The sequence below is a fragment of the Rana temporaria genome, chromosome 10 (genome assembly GCF_905171775.1).
Source record: "Rana temporaria chromosome 10, aRanTem1.1, whole genome shotgun sequence".
NCBI classification, from domain to species: domain Eukaryota; kingdom Metazoa; phylum Chordata; class Amphibia; order Anura; family Ranidae; genus Rana; species Rana temporaria.
This window is the reverse complement of record NC_053498.1, coordinates 52,751,053-52,770,217: the sequence shown is the minus strand read 5'-3', so window position 1 is coordinate 52,770,217 and position 19,165 is coordinate 52,751,053. Positions and strand designations below refer to the sequence as shown.

At 45.9% G+C, this 19,165-nt stretch overlaps 1 protein-coding gene across 1 annotated transcript in view; it reads right to left on the bottom strand.

The window, feature by feature from the left end:
• The window catches only part of CNOT3 (CCR4-NOT transcription complex subunit 3), a 425,129-nt gene that overhangs the window by 116,796 nt on the left and 289,168 nt on the right, over nt 1-19,165 (bottom strand). Inside the window, 1 exon segment of the mRNA XM_040327617.1 lies at nt 11,254-11,437. Within this exon segment, the coding sequence (XP_040183551.1) occupies nt 11,254-11,437 (184 nt within the window).

Here is a 19,165-nt window from a genome sequence, read left to right as displayed (position 1 = left end):
TATAGCACGAGCGGGAAGTAGTTACCTGACAATTGCACAGTCATGCAATGCTCTACTCGAATTTATATAATTTTTTTTCACACAAATCAAGCTCTCTTTTGGTAGTATTTAATCACCTCGTGTTTTTTTATTTTTTTTTATATAAATGAAAAAAGACTCAATAATTTGTTACCTTCTGCTATAAAACATATCCCATAAAAAAATAAAAATATCTAATCTCGTCAAAATTTTGGCCAAAATGTAATCGACTACATGTCTTTGGTAAAAGAAAAGAAATCCCAATAACTGTATATTGATTGGTTTGCCTGAAAGTTATAGCATCTACAAACTATGCGATATATACGGGAAGTTTTTTTTATATACTCTTAATGGCGGTGATCAACAACTTATAGCGGTATGGCACGCAATCTGACACTTTGTGGGCACTGACATCACTACAGTGATCAGTGCTAATAATATGCACTGACACTGTACTGACACTGGGCAGGAAGGGGTCAACATAGGGGTTAAATGTGTCTAACAAGTGTTTGTGTGCTGCTTTTACTAGGGATCTAGTTGTTTTCATTCCCTGCTTAGCAGGAAATAAAAAAAGCAACTAGATCCCTTGTCCCTGTGCAGTTTACATTCACAAAGCTGTGTTCCATGAAGCTCAGAGCTAATCACTGGGTGATCAGCATGTGTTGTGATGAATTATTTTAAACTGAACAAAAATGCAGATTTGTTGGGCGGCACTAAAGCTTTCTGCTTTTCCAGCAATAGTTCTCATAGCTATTCACATAGTTGTAGGGAGGAGAGAGTCATGTGGGCTGTGCTCTCTCCCCCTTGAGAGACAGTACACAGGAGTTAACACAAAGTAGCTCTCCCCCCCATGTGCAGTATTTGACTACTGCCCCCATCTCCTCCCCACAGCGCTCCTCTACAAGCAGCAGAAATTGTGGGTGGGGTGGAGGGGAGAGGATTGTGCGTGTGAGGGGGTGGGGAGCGAGCAGAAAGCATAGCCCACAAGGGGTGTCTTGTGCCAGGAAGGGGGGGATTTGTGTTGGGAGAGGGGGTGGTGGGGTGTTGGCGCAGGGTTTGTGCTAGGAGAAGGAATTAGGGTGGGGGACGTTGCGATAGGAGAGGGAATTGGAGCGGGGTTGTGCTAGAGGAGGGGATTGCAGCAGGTTTTTTGCCAGGTGTTGGGATTTGGGAGAAGGGGGGTTTGTGCTAGACTAGGAGAAGGAATTTGGGGGGGGGATTTGTGCTAGAAGGGGGAATTTCAGATCACTGAATGCACAGACTACATTTTATTTTCATTCACACCTGCTGCAGTGAGGTAATGTGAAAAATCACACATTTTCCTGTACTGCACAAAAATGTGCTGCCTTTTGCAGTTGCAATTGGGTGCCATTATTTCTAAATGACACCCCCATGCATCCAGCAAATGCGTGTATATTTGCGCTCATTAAAAACATGACATGTGTAAACACTCAAAAAAAAGCATGTGCTCGGATGCACCTCTTGGCGTGAATGATCCCTGGTAGGTTTAAAAAGTGGTTTCTGCGGGTCAGAGAGAACCAAATTTAGATCCAAGAAAGAAAGGGGTGTTGCAAGGGGAGCTTAATAAGAGACACATCCTGTAAAGTAATTAAAGGGAGAGCAAAGAGGCCTTTGAAAAAAGAATGAATAAAGTGGAGTCCTGGACTTCAGGAGTACTCAAGCCCAATATTTCTTCCTGGAAGACACTTTTCTAGGTTTAAAGGGTCACTAAAGGCAACGTTTTTTTTTTTTTAAATAACAAACATGTTATACTTGCCTCCACTGTGCAGCTCGTTTTGCACAGTGTCCCCGAACGCGGTCTTCTGGGGTCCCTCGGCGGCTGTCTCGGCTCCTCGCAAAAGCTTTCCACCTTCATGCGAGTGCGAAAAGCTTTTGCGAGTGCGCTTCCGTGATACAGCGGCGGCCATAGCCGCCGACTGTACCACTCGGCCACGCCCCCCAGCGCGCCGCGTCATCCGCTGTGATTGACAGCAGCGCCAGCCAATGGCTGCGCTATCAATCCGTCCAGCCTAGCTAATCAATGGCCAGGCTAGGAACCGAAGAGGATCACGTGTACGCGCGCGGGATTTTCGAGGGGTCAGGTAAGTAAAACGGGGGTTCGGTACCGTCGGATGTTCTTTCACCTTAATGCATAGGATGCATTAGGGTGAAAAAACATTTACCTTTACAACCCCTTTAAGCAAGGTAGGAATCACAGACTCAGAAACACATCTATTCTTGAACACCTGCATTTCAGTGCAAATGTTGTTAACCGCTTGCCGACCGCCGCACAACTTTTTACCTTGAGAGAATGGCACGTCTGTGCAAATGGGCATGTACATATACGTTCCCTTTAATTTGCCGGCCGTGTGGCCAGGCACACCATTGCTCTTGCGACCCTGTCGTGAGCTACGTGACCATGGACTCGATGTCCGCGATCAGTGTAAACACATCATCACCCCGTTCTTTTTCTAGTGACATGTCACTGAGCATTTGTTGCCCGTCATCGGGAACAACTATCAGTGACGTGTCACGGCAAGCCACGCCCTCTAACAGTTAGAAGCACCCCCTAGGTCACACCTAACCCCCTTCTGCGCACCCTACAGGTTAACCCCTTCACTGCCAGTGTCATTTTTACAGTAATCAGTGCATTTTTATAGCACTGTAAAAATGAAAATGAATGATCACAAAATGGTGTCAAAAGTGCCTTATGTGTCCGCCATAATGTCGCAGTCACAATATATAATCGCTGATCGCCGCCATTACTAGAAAAAAAAAAAATCATAAAACTATCCCCCATTTTGTAGACGCTATAACTTTTGCGCAAACCAATCAATAAACGCTTATTGAGATTTTTTTTTTACCAAAAATATGTAGAATTCATATCGGCCTAAAGTGAGGGAAAATAGGATTTTTATAACAGCTTACCTGTAAAATCCTTTTCTTTTGAAGTACATCACGGGACACAGAGAAGCATAGTAATTACTATGTGGGTTATAGAGAGTACCTTCAGGTGTGGACACTGGCACGCCCTTAAGGCAAGAAGTTCCCTCCCCTATATAACCCCTCCCATACCGGGAGTGCCTCAGTTTTGTAGCAAGCAATAAGTGTCCCAAATACCCCAAAAGAGGGGCGGGTGCTCTGTGTCCCGTGATGTACTTCAAAAGAAAAGGATTTTACAGGTAAGCTGTTATAAAAATCCTATTTTCTTTATCGTACATCACGGGACACAGAGAAGCATAGTAATTACTATGTGGGACGTCCTAAAGCAATGCTATGAGGGGAGGGAGACCCCAAGAAATAAGCCGGGCGCCATCAGACATGAGGAATCAAACTGCAGCCTGCAGCACACTGCGCCCAAAGGCGCTCTCCTCATTCTTTCTTATGTCCAATTGATAAAACTTAGTGAAAGTATGGACAGACGACCATGTCGCGGCCTTGCAGACTTGAGCCATGGAGGCTTGATGATGCACTGCCCAGGAAGTACCCACCGCTCTAGTGGAATGTGCTTTAACCTTAAACGGGGGAACCTTTCCCCTCAAGCCATAGGCTTGAGTAATGACCTGCCGAATCCATTTGGAGATAGTGGACTTCGACGCTGCCTGCCCACATCTGGGACCTTCTGGCAGGATAAACAATGTATCAGTTTTCCGGACCTGAGCAGTAGCTTTAAGATAGATCTTAACTGCTCTTAATACGTCTAGCGTATGTAAAGACTTCTCCCTTGCAGAACTAGGTTCTGAGAAAAAAGACGGGAGAACAAGATCCTGATTCAAATGAAATCTTGAAACAACTTTCGGTAGGAAAGCCGGGTGGGGCCGTAGGACCACTCTATCCTTATGGAATATAAGGTTCGGTTCCTTACAAGACAAGGCCGCCAACTCCGAAACCCTCCTGGCGGAGGTTATGGCTACCAAAAATATCACCTTCCTGGTCAGAAGGACCAAAGGAATATGAGCCAAGGGCTCAAATGGTTGTTTCTGTAAGACAGAAAGGACCAGATTCAGATCCCATGGACACAAGGGAATCTTGACTGGTGGACTAAGCCGGATCACACCTTGCAAAAAGGTTTTGATCAGGGAATGTGTAGCTAGTGGCCTTTGGAAAAAAACCGATAAGGCCGAGATCTGGCCCTTAATGGTGCTTAGGGCCAACTTCATGTCCGCCCCTAACTGCAGAAACTCCAGAATTCTGCCAATGAGATACCTCCGGGGATGCCAACCCCTGGTCTCGCACCAGGCCACATAAGATTTCCAAACTCGGTAATAGATAAGTCTGGATGCCGGTTTTCTGGCATTAATCAAAGTAGATGCCACCGCATTAGAGAGACCCCTTTTCTTTAAGATATGGGACTCAATAGCCAGACCGTCAAATTGAGAGACGGTAAGGAAGGATGGAATATTGGCCCCTGGGACAATAGGTCTGGCCGAAGCGGCAGGGACCACGGTTGCCCCACGGACATCCTTACAATGTCCGCGAACCAGGCCCTTCTGGGCCACGCTGGAGCCACCAGAATCACTGGTCTTCCTTCCAACTTTACCCTGCGAAGAAGACGGGGTAATAATTGCAGCGGAGGAAACGCATACATTAGGGAGAACTGATCCCATGGGAACACCAGTGCATCCGTGCCGTAAGCAAGTGGATCCCTTGTCCGGGACAGAAAGTTGCCCACCCTTGCATTGAACCTTGATGCAAAGAGATCGACATCTGGTGTTCCCCACCTCTGACAAATGCTCTGAAAGATGTCGGGGTGAAGAGTCCATTCCCCTGGAAGCACCTGTTGGCGGCTTAGGTAGTCTGCTCGCCAATTGTCTATTCCCGGAATGAACACTGCAGATATGCATGGGACATATTTCTCTGCCCAGGTCAGGATTCGATTCACCTCTCTTTGGGCTGCACAACTTCTTGTGCCCCCCTGGTGATTTATGTATGCCACGGCAGTGACATTGTCTGATTGAATCCTGACCGGAAGACCCTTCAACCTGTCTGACCAAGCTGACAGGGCTAGATAGACTGCTCGAATTTCCAGCAGATTTATGGGTAGAGACCTCTCGGAGGCTGACCATTTCCCCTGGAGAGACAAACCTCCCAGGACTGCACCCCAGCCTAGCAGACTGGCGTCCGTGGTCACAACCTGCCATGTCACGGGAACAAAGGACTTCCCCTTTAGCAGGTTCCGGGGAACCAGCCACCAACAAAGGCTCTGCCGGACTGACCGGGAGAGACATAGGGAGATCCAAGGCTTGAACCTTTTTGTTCCAAGCGGACAGAATGGCATGTTGAAGCTCCCTTGAGTGGAACTGCGCAAATGGGACGGCCTCGAACGAGGCTACCATCTTTCCCAGTAACCTCATACAGAGGCGAATGGGAGGCTGACGCTTTGCTTTGACTAGTTGAACTAGTTCTCTTAAAGCCTCGAACTTCCTTTGGGGCAGGAAGACCCTTTTTAGCTTTGTGTCTATGAGTAGACCCAAATATTCGAGCCTTTGCACAGGCATTAAGGCTGACTTGTCCAGGTTGAGAACCCAACCCATGGATTCCAGAAATTTTACGGTTCTGTGTACCGCTGAGTTTAGATCGGCCACTGACCGGTCTACTACCAATAGGTCGTCTAGATAGGCTACTATGGATATGCCTTGAGACCTTAGATAGGCTAACAGTGGAGCCAATACTTTCGTGAAAACACGAGGAGCGGTGGCCAGACCAAAAGGTAAGGCCACGAATTGGAAGTGGCGCTGATTTACCGCGAAGCGAAGCAGCTTCTGATGGTCGAGAAAGATAGGAACGTGCAAGTATGCGTCCTTTATATCGATGGACGCTAGTAGTTCCCCTCCTTGCAGGGAGGCCACCACTGACCTGATCGATTCCATCCGGAATGATTGGACCCTTAGGAACTTGTTTAAGGCCTTGAGGTCCAGGATGGGTCTTACATCCCCGTTTGGTTTGGGGACGGTGAAGAGATTGGAATAAAACCCCAAACCTTGTTCTTCCACTGGCAGCTCTCTGATTACCCCTTGGGATAACAGATGATCTAAGGCCAATGCTAAGGACCTTCTTTTGCCGAGGTCCTTTGGGACGTTCGAGGTTAAGAAGCGCGGTGGAGGAAATTCGCTCAACTCCAGCTTGTAGCCCCCGGAGACCGTAGAGAGGACCCACCTGTCTTGGATCCTGTCTAGCCAAGCCTCCGCAAACAGCTGAAGTCTTCCCCCCACCCGGCTGAGTGGGGGAGAACCTTCATAATGCTGACTTAGTTGCTGGCTTGGCCTGTGGCTTACGGTTCCAAGGTTTTTTGGAAGCCTGAGGCTGGCCCTGTGGCTTCCCACCTGCATTGAATCGTCCAGGAGGCCGTCGGAACTGCCTGGTACCGGAAGTACTAGGGATAGGAGAGGAGGATCGCTTAAAGGAGGGGGGACCCCTAAACCTTTTCTTTACTGGCAACAGTGTACTTTTGCCACTGGAAATTTTCTGAATGTAAGCATCCAGATCTTCCCCAAACAAACGCTCTCCATGAAAGGGAAACCCCGCCAGTAATTTTTTACACGGGGCTTCAGCCGACCAGTTCTTCAGCCAGAGTAACCTGCGCATATGAACTAGCGAGAGAGTGAGACGTGAGGACTGCTGAATGGAGTCCTTAATAGCATCTATGGCAAAACATAATGCTCTGGGAAACTCAGCCAAATTCTGGGCCTGTTGTGCCGGCAATTCCTTTAAGACCCCTTTAAACTGGTCCTTCAAGGCCTGGCAAATCCCAATAGCCGCAATTGCAGGCTGGGTTATTCCTCTCGCCGAAGCAAAAGAGGTTTTTAATAAAGTCTCTAATCTCTTGTCTGTCGGATCTTTGAATACCAGAACATTGTCTACTGGACAGGTCAAAGAATTGTTTACGCAGGACACAGCTGCGTCAACCTTGGGGATGCCCCATCTTTTAGTGAATTGTTCCTCCATGGGGTATAAAACCGAAAACTTCTTAGGAGGAAGAAAATATCTATCTGGATGTTCCCAATCCTTGTAGATAAGCCCTTCCAGCAGGGGGTGAACCGGGAAGGAATAATTAGCTTGAGGAGCTTTTAAGGAGCCTAAAGATGAGACTGCACTTGAAGCTGGTTCTGAAAGTGGCAACTTGAAGGCCGAACGGACCATCTCAGTGAGGGACTGGACCCACAATTTTTCGGATTGCGACGCCGAAAAGGGTTCTCCCAAAGTGGAATCCTCAGAGTCCACTACTTCCAGCTGACCTTCTGCCAGATCTCCAGAGGGTAAATCAACCTCTTCTGAGGATGCATGCCCCAAATCGAGGGACTCCTCAGAGGGAGAGGGGGACCTTGTGCGTTTTTCCCTTGAGAGAGAGGATGCAATCAAGGTTGCTAATCTTTGCTCCAGACCCCCCATAGCTGAGGCCAGAGCCTCCTGTGTCACAAAAACTGGAGCAAGTGGGACAAGGGCAGAACAGGCATCTGACAGCCCTGATGGTTCACCCTGGGCCTCCTTCAATTTTTCAGGAGAGGAAGCAGCCGCAGGAGCATGCCCGAGATCCTCTGAGCCAGATGGCGATCCCTTTGCTTTTTTGCTTCTAGTCCCTGAGCCTTTAGCCATGATAAAGCTGAGGTTCTCACAATAGTTGCAACTACTTGCGAACCTATAGACCAGCACTGACGCTGCTATTTGATGGTTGGCAAGGTGCAGAGCCCACTATGCGCCTTAAGCAATGTCACTGTCCACCACCAGTACTAAATACTGAAGTATGTGCACAAGATCTCTGTGTCCACCGTCAGCCAGAACTAGTTAGGTGGACTGGAGCATATAAGGACTAGGTGTATCACCTGACCTGCTCTGTCCTGTAATCTCAAGTCTCATAGAGAACAGCTGAGATAGACCCCCTGCGCGCATGCGCACGCGCGCGCCGCTGCTAGGCGTGCACCACGAGGCTACGCGCGCACATGTCGTCACACGCATCTCACGGAGCACGCCGCGCACATTCGTGCGCATCGGAGCAGCGTACAAAAATTTCATTTGTGCGCGTGCGCCTAAGACACATCAATGTCGCGCGCGCATGACGCTACGCGCCATGCATGAGGATGGAACCCACAGCTCCATGTGAGAACCAGGTAAGCCAAGTGAAGCCAAACATTTTGGACAACTTTTTATTTTTTTCTGCTTTTAACCTGCACAGGAGGGGCTAACTACCTGACTAGAGATACCCCTCCTCCCCACAACACACAGGACCATATAGGAGAAGCACAGTTAGCTTTAGGCAAACATAATGGCTCAAATAAAGGAAGGTTACTCCTAGGACCAAGTCCTGAAGCACCTTCACTTACCTGATCCAACGCTGCAGGACTCTGCATAACAGACAGTCCAATCTTCACCCATCACGGAGAGCAGCGTCTATAGACCTTCAGGGACCGGGGTCCATGGACAGGAACACCACACCCCTGGACCCATATGGCACCCTGTCAGTAAACTTTTGGTATTAGGAAATTGACCAAAGTACTGAATAACCAGGATCCAGCTCTCAAAGAGAAGCATTACAGGCCAAACCCCGTTCTTCTTAACCGGGGCCCGGGTACCGTCCACTTTGGCTCAGAAGCACTTTGGACGGATCCGGATTTCATGGAGGCTTTTTACATCCAATATGGATCCCTCCAGTGGAGCTCCTTGGAGCACATGTTCACTCGTGACCAACACCTTAGACACTGGCAAAAAACTGAGGCACTCCCGGTATGGGATGGGTTATATAGGGGAGGGAACTTCTTGCCTTAAGGGCGTGCCAGTGTCCACACCTGAAGGTACTCTCTATAACCCACATAGTAATTACTATGCTTCTCTGTGTCCCGTGATGTACGATAAAGAAAACATTTTTTTATATTTTTTTTTGTGGGATATTTATTATAGCAAAAAGTAAAAAATATTTTTTTTTTCAAAATTGTTGATCTATTTTTGTTTATAGCGCAAAACGTTCAAACCGCAGAGGTGTTGAAATACCACTAAAAGAAAGCTCTATTTGTGGGGGGGAAAAAAAGGACGTAAATGTTTGTTTGGGAGCCACGTCGCACGACCGCGCAATTGTCAGTTAAAGCGACGCAGTGCCGAATCGCAAAAAGTGGCCTGGTCTTTGGCCAGCCAAATGGTCCAGGGCTGACATGGTTAAACCTGGAGACAGAGAAGCAGGATGGAATACAGGGACTTGAGAAAGCAGATCTGGCCTGTTAGGAAGAGGCCGGGGGTCATATACTAGAAGTCCGAGTATGTCTGTGCACCAGGTTCTTCTGGGCCAGTTTGATGTAATTAAGAAAACACCATTTTCTTCTCTTGCTCTATTTTCTTGAGCAAGATGGTGTCACATTTACATCTAACGCAGTTGGTCAGACACTATAGCTAGCTTCTATGTTCTTCACCTACAATATAGCAGCCCCCTTTTCCATAAGGCAAGCAGGCTTACCGGTACTCTGTTGCCCACAGAACTTCTACACAATGCTATAGTGCCTGGCCACCATGAAAGATGTGAACTGAGCAAAGCAAATGGGTACCTGTGATTGGCAGACATGCAGAGTGGTTCAATGACAATCCAGGTACAAGACAGGCAAGGTTCAGAATAGTCTGTTAATCTGTAGTCAAAAGACAGGAAGAGTTTAAGAGTGTACTCGATATTCGATCCAAGATCAACAAGGGGATCCAAACACCAGAGCAGGACAGACTAAGAGCTTGGAGCACGCGATATAAACCCAATATTACAAGAATTTTCTGGCTTAAATCAGGTTTGGTCTCCACCCAGAAACTGGCCCCATCAATCACCTTACAAGTGGACAGAGGCCGGAAAGCATCATAACCAAAACCAGGATACTGGAATGAGATTAGCAGCTGTCAAAGAACAGGGCAAGTTCCCCCTAGTCTGAGAAACTTGCATCTGTGTGATAATTTTTGGCGATAGAAAAGGAAGAACTTCCCCACTGTTAGGGCTTGGCTATCCATCAAGATAGGGAGTTGCTTGCTTGGCTAGAATGGAGCATTGGCAAATCAAGAGAAGGAGTCCATTTGATCCAGACGGGCAAGAAATGTTATTGGAGTGTTCTTGAATGGAATTGGGCAAATGGCACTGCATCAATCTCTAGCTTTACCTTCACTTTAAATAGTTTACTTGGGCCAAGCTTGCCTAAATGAACTGTTTCCCACACTAACAGGTGCGCCTGCTAGGCACACTGTATAAACTGTATGTGGCTTTAGCTACATGCAGTACTGTGTTTTGGCTGTGGAACATGAACATCCCCGCTCCTCATGGGAAAAAAAAATTGAGTCGGACCGAATGTCGTTCAGCCATTCATAGACCGCTTTGTATTCTCTGAATGAAAACAAAGCTTCCTCTGATTGACGGAGGTGAAAATCGTGAAATTATCTGCTCATCTAAAGCTAGAATCAAATGTGGAGACCGCGTTAGAGTGGGCACTTGCTCAGGTGCAAGGGTCGTATCGCCACTCTGAGGTTGAGTGTTGTGCAGGCCTTCAGGAGAACAATTGTTCGCCTACGATTTTTGTATTAACTCCTTTTTACCTGGTCTCCGCCATAGCTACAACTGAGGGTAATCCCATGTGTAGTACTCTCAGAATATGTTAAGTGTAAAGTAAGCTTGTTAATAAGTAGTATGCAGTAACCCAGGTGTAGACTACTGTAAAGAATTATGCATACATAATTATTATTAGGATGGCAATGAGGAATCTCTTCCCAAGTGTGTGCAACTGAACAGTCAGACACGATTAGCCAACATCTCTCCATACATATTGTTTTAACCAATAAACCAGCAAACATTTTCACCCAGATTGAATTTTTATCAAATCATGTTCCAAACAAATGTACATAGCCAATGCCCACAAATAATATCATGTTTACGGTCAGTCATCCCCACATGCATATTTTTGTGTCGGTGCATGGGTACCTTTAAACAAGTTATAAATATAACAATTCTACCACCATCACTAAAGTGTCAATAAACCCAAAACTGTATTGTAAAGTATATCTAAAGTAAATTTTTAAATCGGATCATAAATTTCAACATTGAATTTTAATCCTTCTCCTTAAAGATCTGAAAGATCTTTACGTATAAAATATAAAAATTATAAAAGGAATTTTAATTTAGCGATATATAAATGAAACACATATTAAGGCATGTGCACATGGGTTTATTGAGACTTTAATCTTGCAAAGACAGACATTTCACAGAAGTAATGCATTTTGTTTTTTTACCTTTATCTCTGGTGTAGAACTAAACTGAGATGGACCGTTAAGTAGTGGCTGGCTGGGTTTAGGGTCACCGAAACTTGGTGTTGGTGAACTTGGAGAGTTTACGCTTAAGGGTAATAGTAAACTAGGTCCAGTGCTTGTATTACTGCTGTTGCTGGATGGTTGGAGGACACTGTTTGTCTCTTTCCTAGAAGAAATGAAAAAAACTCAACCACCTTCATAATTTTTTATATAACAGTGGTATGTAGCAACTCAAATATGCTCTTACTAGTTGAGGGCAGTTAGACACTGAATGATACATATTACTGTTTTTTGCACTAAATTGTATCACATAAAAGACCTTGCAATCCTCTCTGCAGTTCTAAATCAAAATATAATTTCACTATAACTGTGAGGGAATGGAGGCACAACTACAGAAAACTGATGTTTATCCTTTCATGATCAGAATTCTGCTTTGACAGCTGTATTCTCCGTTTTCATTACAAGTCAAATTGCTTAGGTAATTTTCTAAAATTTCTATGACAAATAAACATTCGACAGGTCCTTGATGTCCAATGACTGGATTCAAAAGTTGGGAATGAATGTATTGTATTAGCTCTTGCTCTTTAATATGAACGCTGCTCAGATTGACAAATCCCAGCACTTAAAGCGGGGGTTCACCCTATAAACCCCCCAAAAAAAATTTTTTTTTTCTTCTACCATAAAATCAGGCATTGTAGCACGAGCTACAGTATGCCTGTCCCGATTTTTTTATCCCCGTACTCACCGTGTACTCGTACATCGAAGATACCGACTCCCCTCGGGGAATGGGCGTGCCTATGGAGACGGAGGATGATTGACGGCCGGCTCTGGCGCGTGTCACGCTTCTCCGGAAATAGCCGAAATAGGCTTGGCTCTTCACGGCGCCTGCGCATAGCCTGTGCGCAGGCGCCGTGAAGAGCCGAGACCTACTCCGGCTGTCTTCGGGGAGAGTGACGTGCCAGGGCCGGCAATCATCCTCCCTCTCCATAGGCACGCCCATTCCCCGCGGGAGCCGAAATCTATAATGTACGAGTACACAGTGAGTACGGGGGTAAAAAAATCGGGACAGGCATACTGTAGCTCGCGGTACTATGCCTGTCTCGATGGTAAAATCGTGTCACTGAGGGTGAACCACCGCTTTAAACCATGCATCTAAACTTGCAAGTTGCAGGTGCTAAGGTTACATAGTTAAATAGTTACATATAAAATAAAAATATATAGTACAATCCCATATACCCAATTCTATACCCACAGTTGATCCAGAGGAAGGCAAAAAAAACAAACAAACAGCAGAGCATGATCCAATTTGCTACAGCAGGGGAAAAAATTCCTTCCTGATCCCCCGAGAGGCAATCGGATTTACCCTGGATCAACTTTACCTATAAATGTTACTACCCGGTTGCCATCCTGCCTTCACTGTCTACCTAATGGATTATCTCTAAGGTGAACCGAATATAGCACAAAACTTTCCTAAAAAGGAATACAAATGACATAGCAGGTAATAAAATTGTGCCTGAATGAATGGATTACGGCCCCTTTGTTTTAACCACTTGCCGACCTCCTCATGTACATTTACGTCAGCAGAATGGCACGGACAGACACATGTACGTACCGGTACGTCCTCTGCTTGTCGTGGGTCGGGGGTCCGATCGGGACCCCTCCCCCGGTACATGCGGCGGTCGGTAAGCCTCGGGGAGCGATCCGGGACGACGGCGCGGCTATTCGTTTATAGCCGCCCCGTCGCGATCACTCCCCGGAGCTGAAGAACGGGGAGAGCCGTATGTAAACACGGCTTCCCCGTGCTTCACTATGGCGGCGCATCGATCGAGTGATCCCTTTTATTAGGGAGACTCGATCGATGTCAGTCCTACAGCCAAACCCCCCTACAGTTGTAAACACACACAAAGTGAACCCTAAATGTTACAGCGCCCCCTGTGTTTAACTCCCAAACTGCAACTGTCATTTTAACAATAAAGAATGCAATTTAAATGCATTTTTTGCTGTGAAAATGACAATGGTCCCAAAAATTTGTCAAAATTCTCCGAAGTGTCCGCCATAATGTCGCAGTCACGAAAAAAAACGCTGATCGCCGCCATTAGTAGTAAAAAAAATAAAAAAAATACAAATGCAATAAAACTATCCCCTATTTTGTAAACGCTATACATTTTGCGCAAACCAACCGATAAACGATTATTGCGATTTTTTTTTACCAAAAATAGGTAGAAGAATACGTATCGGCCTAAACTGAGGAAAAAAAACATTTTTATATATGTTTTTGGGGGATATTTATTAAAGCAAAAAGTAAAAAATATTGCATTTTTTTCAAAATTGTCGCTCTATTTTTGTTTATAGCGCAAAAAATAAAAACCGCAGAGGTGATCAAATACCACCAAAAGAAAGCTCTATTTGTGGGGAAAAAAGGACGCCAATTTTGTTTGGGAGCCACGTTGCACGACCGCGCAATTGTCTGTTAAAGCGACGCAGTCCCGAACTGTAAAAACCCCTTGGGTCTTTAGGCAGCATATTGTTCCGGGGGTTAAGTGGTTAAAGAATATTGTAATGAACCTAGCCCATTTTAAAAAGCTGCAATATAAAACGATGTACCTTTTTCCACATGACTAAGATTTTGCCATCTGTTTCTAACATCAACCAAAATAATGGCCATTTACATTCCCAACTGCCAATCCAAGCTACAATAGTGAGATTAAAGTGTTGCGAAACATAAAAACGTTTACCTCAATGCATTGTTTGCATCAAGGTAAAAAAAACGGTTTCAATTTTGACTGCATCTTTTCTCCCCTTACTTCCTCTTCACACAGCATTCGAGAAGCAGCAGGATCCATTGATGCTGCCAATCAAATGCAGTGAAGAGGAAGTGGGGGAGGGGGTGGACTTAACATGTCTGTTCTACAAGTCCCTCTCCCTCTACCTCTTTGTTCATCCTGCCCACCGGCTGTTTGGACATACTGGATGAATATAGCAGCATTTACAAACTCACTATTCTACCTCAACTTAGTGCTGAACGCAAGAGTGATACACCCTTGTTTTTTTTTTTTTTTTTAATACACTCAGGTAATACAAACAGCCTAGGCTCTTAGCAGCAAGATGTGAGGCCGAGTTGGCTGCTGGTTCAGGCCTCTGGGTGAATCCCAACTGAAAACTTGGATCCTTCCCTAGCCTGGATTGGTGAGTGATGTGAGCAGACAGCGGTCCTAGTTATGAGGAAAGGTTGCGAGCACTGAACTTATTCTCTCTGAAGAAGAGATGCCTGAGAGGGGATACGATTTCAATTTACAAACACTGTACAGGTGACCCCACAATAGCGATAAAACTTTTTCGCGGAAGCGAGTTTGACATGTGGCCACTCACTAAAATTAAAGGAAAAGAGGGTTAACCTTAAACTATGTAGAGGGTTCTTTACTGTAAGAGCGGCAAGAATGTGGAATTCCATTCCACAGGCAGGGGTCTCAGTGAGAAACATTGTTGGTTTCAAGAAACTATTAGATAAGCACCTGAACGACCACAGCATACAAGGCAATACTGACATATAATCACACACATAGGTTGGACTTTATGTACTTGTGTCTTGTTTCAACCTCACCTACTATGCAACTATGTATCCACAAAAGAATGGCCATCCGTGTGGTAAAAACTTTTGAAAAGTATGAACAACATGGCTATTTTGCCAATAAAAATCTCAAAGGGAATATTTTCTTTCAAATGGTGGTTTCTGAGGAGCAGAGAGAACCAAATTAAGGACCCAGGGAAGTACAGGGTGCAGTGAGGGGGGCCAATCACAAGAAACATTTGGAATAAATATTTTTAAAAAGGGAGTGTGAAGCCAAAGGCCTTCAAATAAGAATGTATAAGGCAGATACCTGCCCTTTTAGGGTGCCAAGAGCTACATTCTTGTCAAGACCTGTTTGCAGAAGGCCAGAATGCAAGGTACAGAGTAATCTCTGACTGAATTCAACTGCATTTGCACCAAGCAAAGCAAGATTTATTTATTTATTTTTAGGTAGTCTGCATGGCTTTCAGCTTTTCATAGACTCAGAGATGCCTCTCGCCTTGGGTTTCTACAACAAAAACAGAGAATGTGAAGCAGGGTAGAAGCATTGAGATAGCAGATTTGGCCTGTTGGGAAGAGGCCAGATGTAGTCATGCCGATAGTTTAGTTGTAAATTTCTGGAGTGGCAGGTTAGAGCAGTAGAGTTGCAGGTTAGCGCACTATAGGGCGGTAAAGTGGCAGGTTGGGTTAGTATAGGGAAGTACATTGGCAGGTTAGGTTAGTATAGAGCGGTATAGTAGTGTCAGGAACGATGAACCAGAAGGGGACAGAAAATGCAGTAAAAAAAAAAAAATTTTTTTTATATATATATATATATATATATATATATAATCTCACACCTTTTATTATAGTGGTACAAATAATAAACGTGGTCGAAACAGGGTTTGGTAATCAAAGCAGGTAGTCAGTGCAAGCCAGTAAATCAGGAAACCAGAGATCAGAGTAGTCGGAGACCGCAAACAGGATCAGGAACCAGAAAGGGAGGTCAGCCAGGCAAGTCTTTAAACAGGAACACAGCAGAGAATCTTTAGATATGACCAAGGCGAAGGCATGGGAGAAATGAACCACACAGTTTAAATAGCCAGAAGTGGCTTGCTGACGAGCAGGAAATGATCACCAGGTGAGGCACTGTGGAACGATGAGTGCTGGCAATTAACCAACAGCTGAGCACTGAAAAGGGAGGGCTGAGCCCAGTCCTGACAATACCCCCCTCAACGACCACACCACCTCAGAGGGCCACCAGGTTTGAGGGGAAAATGTTTATGGAAAGCACAGAAGACAGGAGCATGTACGTCCGAGGAGGATACCCAAGAGGGATTCTCCGGAACATACCCTTTCTAATAAACCAGGGACTGTATGCGCCTACAGGAGTCAATGATTGATTGCATCTCGTACTCCTCATGGTTTTCAACCTGAACCGGGCAAGGACGTGGTACCGAGGTGGTGAAGCGGTTGCACACCAAGGGTTTTAATAAGTAGATATGAAATACATTTGAAATGCACATTAGAAGGAAGGTTAATGCGTAAGCCACTGGGTTGATCTTACGGAGAATACGGAAAGGCCCAATAAATCGCGGTGCCAGGTTCAGTGAGGGAAAACAGAGTTGGAGGTTGCGAGATGACAGCCAGACCCTCTCCCCAAACTGGTAGGAAGGCGCAGGTAGGCGTCTGCAGTCAGCATGGAGTCTGTACCCATCAGTGGCCCATTGCAAGGACTCTTGGACCTGTACCCAAGTGGAACGAAGACCAAGGAGATGCTCCCCTAACGCAAGAATTCTTTGAGTAAATGAGTAAGGCAACATGGAGGTTTGGAAACCATAATTCGCCAAAAAACTGAGACAAATCGGGAAGCAGTATTGACGGCACTATTGTGAGCAAACTCTGCCCAAGGTAAGGAGGTCTGACCAGTTGTTACGGTGGTCAGAAATATAGCAGCATAGAAACTGCTCCAAGGCTTGATTGGCTCGTTCTGCGGCCCCATTGTCGTGGTGTCTTACACTGAGCACACAGGGAACAAGCGGCTATGAAGACGGCTACACCAGCACAGAGACTAGGCCACCAGAATTGTTGGGAAATGGCCCAAATGAGTTGATTCTTCCTGGGTGGCAAGCTGCCTTGGGAGAATGGCAAGTCCGGAGCAAAGCAGTAAGGAGACTCTCAGGGACAAAGCAGCAGTCAAAAGGTTTCTCGGGAAAGTGGATCTGAGCAGCAAGAATTCTGTCACCCAAGGGTGAAGGGAGACTGGTATGAACAGGGGCCAGAATACAATCGGGAGGTATCACAGGAACAGGAACCCACTCTATCTTGGAAGGGGTGAAAAACGGTCACGTCAATGCGTCAGCCCTTACATTCTTCGTACCTGGTAAGAACGAGACTATGTAGATAATGCTTGACAGAAAAAAAGCCCACCGCACCCTTCTGGGAGATAAACGTTTTGCCTCAGACAAGAACGTGAGCATCTTGTGGTCAGTCAAAATGATAACTGGCACAAGTGGTACCTTCGAGGAGATGCCTCCATTCATTAAGAGCTAAAATGATCACTAACAGCTCTGTCCATAATTTTGTAATTGCATTCCGCAGGAGACAATTTTTTGGAAAAGTAGCTACAAGGATGCATAGCACTCTCAGAGGTGGGACGTTGAGACAGAAGGGCACCAACTCCAGTCTCCGATGCATCAACCTCAAGAATGAAGGGTAACGTAGGATCAGGATGTGCTAAACACAGGAGCTGAAACAAAGGCAGTCTTAACAGACAAAGGCTTTAATAGAATCTGGACACCAATTCTGTGAGTTACCGTACTTTCTGGTTATATCAGTCAGGGGTTTGACCAGAGGAGAAGTTACGAATGAACTTCCGATAATAGGCAAAGCCAAGAAAACGATGTAGTGGACGTAGACCTACGTGTCGAGGCCACTGTAGAAAAGCAGATAGTTTCTCTTGGTCCATCAAAAAATAGCAGTAGAAATTACATGGGATTTACACTTTTCCAACTTGCAATACAGGTTATAACCTCTCAGCCTCTGTAGCACACGGAAAACATATGTGTGGTGGCTCTCTAGGAAATTAGAATATATGAGAATATCGTTGAGATAAACCACCACATATTTCTTCTGCATCATATCTTAAAGGGCATAGTTGATGAATTCCTGCATAACCGCAAGAGTGTTGCAAAGACCAAACAGCATTACGAGGTATTCGTAATGTCCTGTCCTAGTAATAAATGCAGTTTTCCATTCTTCACCCTCCTTGATCCTCACAAGATTGTATGGCCCTTCTCAGGTGCAACTTTAAACAGCCGCCTGCAAAACCTAGCGGCCGAAAGAAGCATCAGAAGATGCACTCACAGCAACCATGTCAATTCTGGAAAAAGCGTGAACGAACGACCAAGTCGCCGCCTCGCACACCTGTGAGACCGACGCATGATGTCAGAAAAAAAAAACAGGAAACACCAATTGCCCTGGTCGAAAGTGCTGTGACTGGAAAGGGGGGACCCGCCCCCTAAGAGCATAGGCCTGTATGACGGTCTGCCTGATCCACCGAGAAATGGTGGTCGACGAGACCGCCAGGCCCTTTTGTGGAGCAGACACCGACACAAAAGAGAGTCAGATCTCCGAAACGGAGCCGTAGCAGGCAGGTACACCCTCAAGGTGCGTACTACGTCCAAAGTATGTAGCGCAACCTCCTTAGGATGCGCCGGTCGAGGACACAAGGATGGAAGTACAATGTCCTCGTTAAGGTGAAATGAACGAAACCACCTGAACGGAAGAAGGGAAGGTCGCGGGCGCACCACCACCTTATTCTTATGGAGGATCAAGCATAGCGGCTTGCAAGACAAGACCGCCAACTCAGAAACCCTTCTAACAGAGGTAAAGGCCACTAAAGGGGCCACCATCTGAGATAGTGTCAAGAGAAAAATCTGTTTCCAAAAGGAAGGTTCCCGAAGAACCGAGAGCACCAGAGTCAAAACTCATGGGGGAAGAGGTGGGCCAAGAGGGGAAAGTATATGACAAACCCCCTGCACAAAAAGGTACCCACCAGGGAACGGGCCGCAAAAAGCCACTGAAAAAACACAGCCAAGGCTGAAATCTGCCCCCAAACGGTGCTTTAAGCAATGTTTAGATCCACTCCAAGCTATAAAAACAGCAGGACCCTGGACACAAGTACGTCCGTGGAGGTCACTCCATCTCGTCGCACCAAGAGATATAGGCCTTTCAGGTGAGACGGTAGATCCTCCGGAAAAAGGCTACCGTGACCTCAGCATGGTTAAGATGACCGAGGCAGACAGACCCCGGTCTCTTAAAGTCTGGCTTCCAATAGCCATGTTG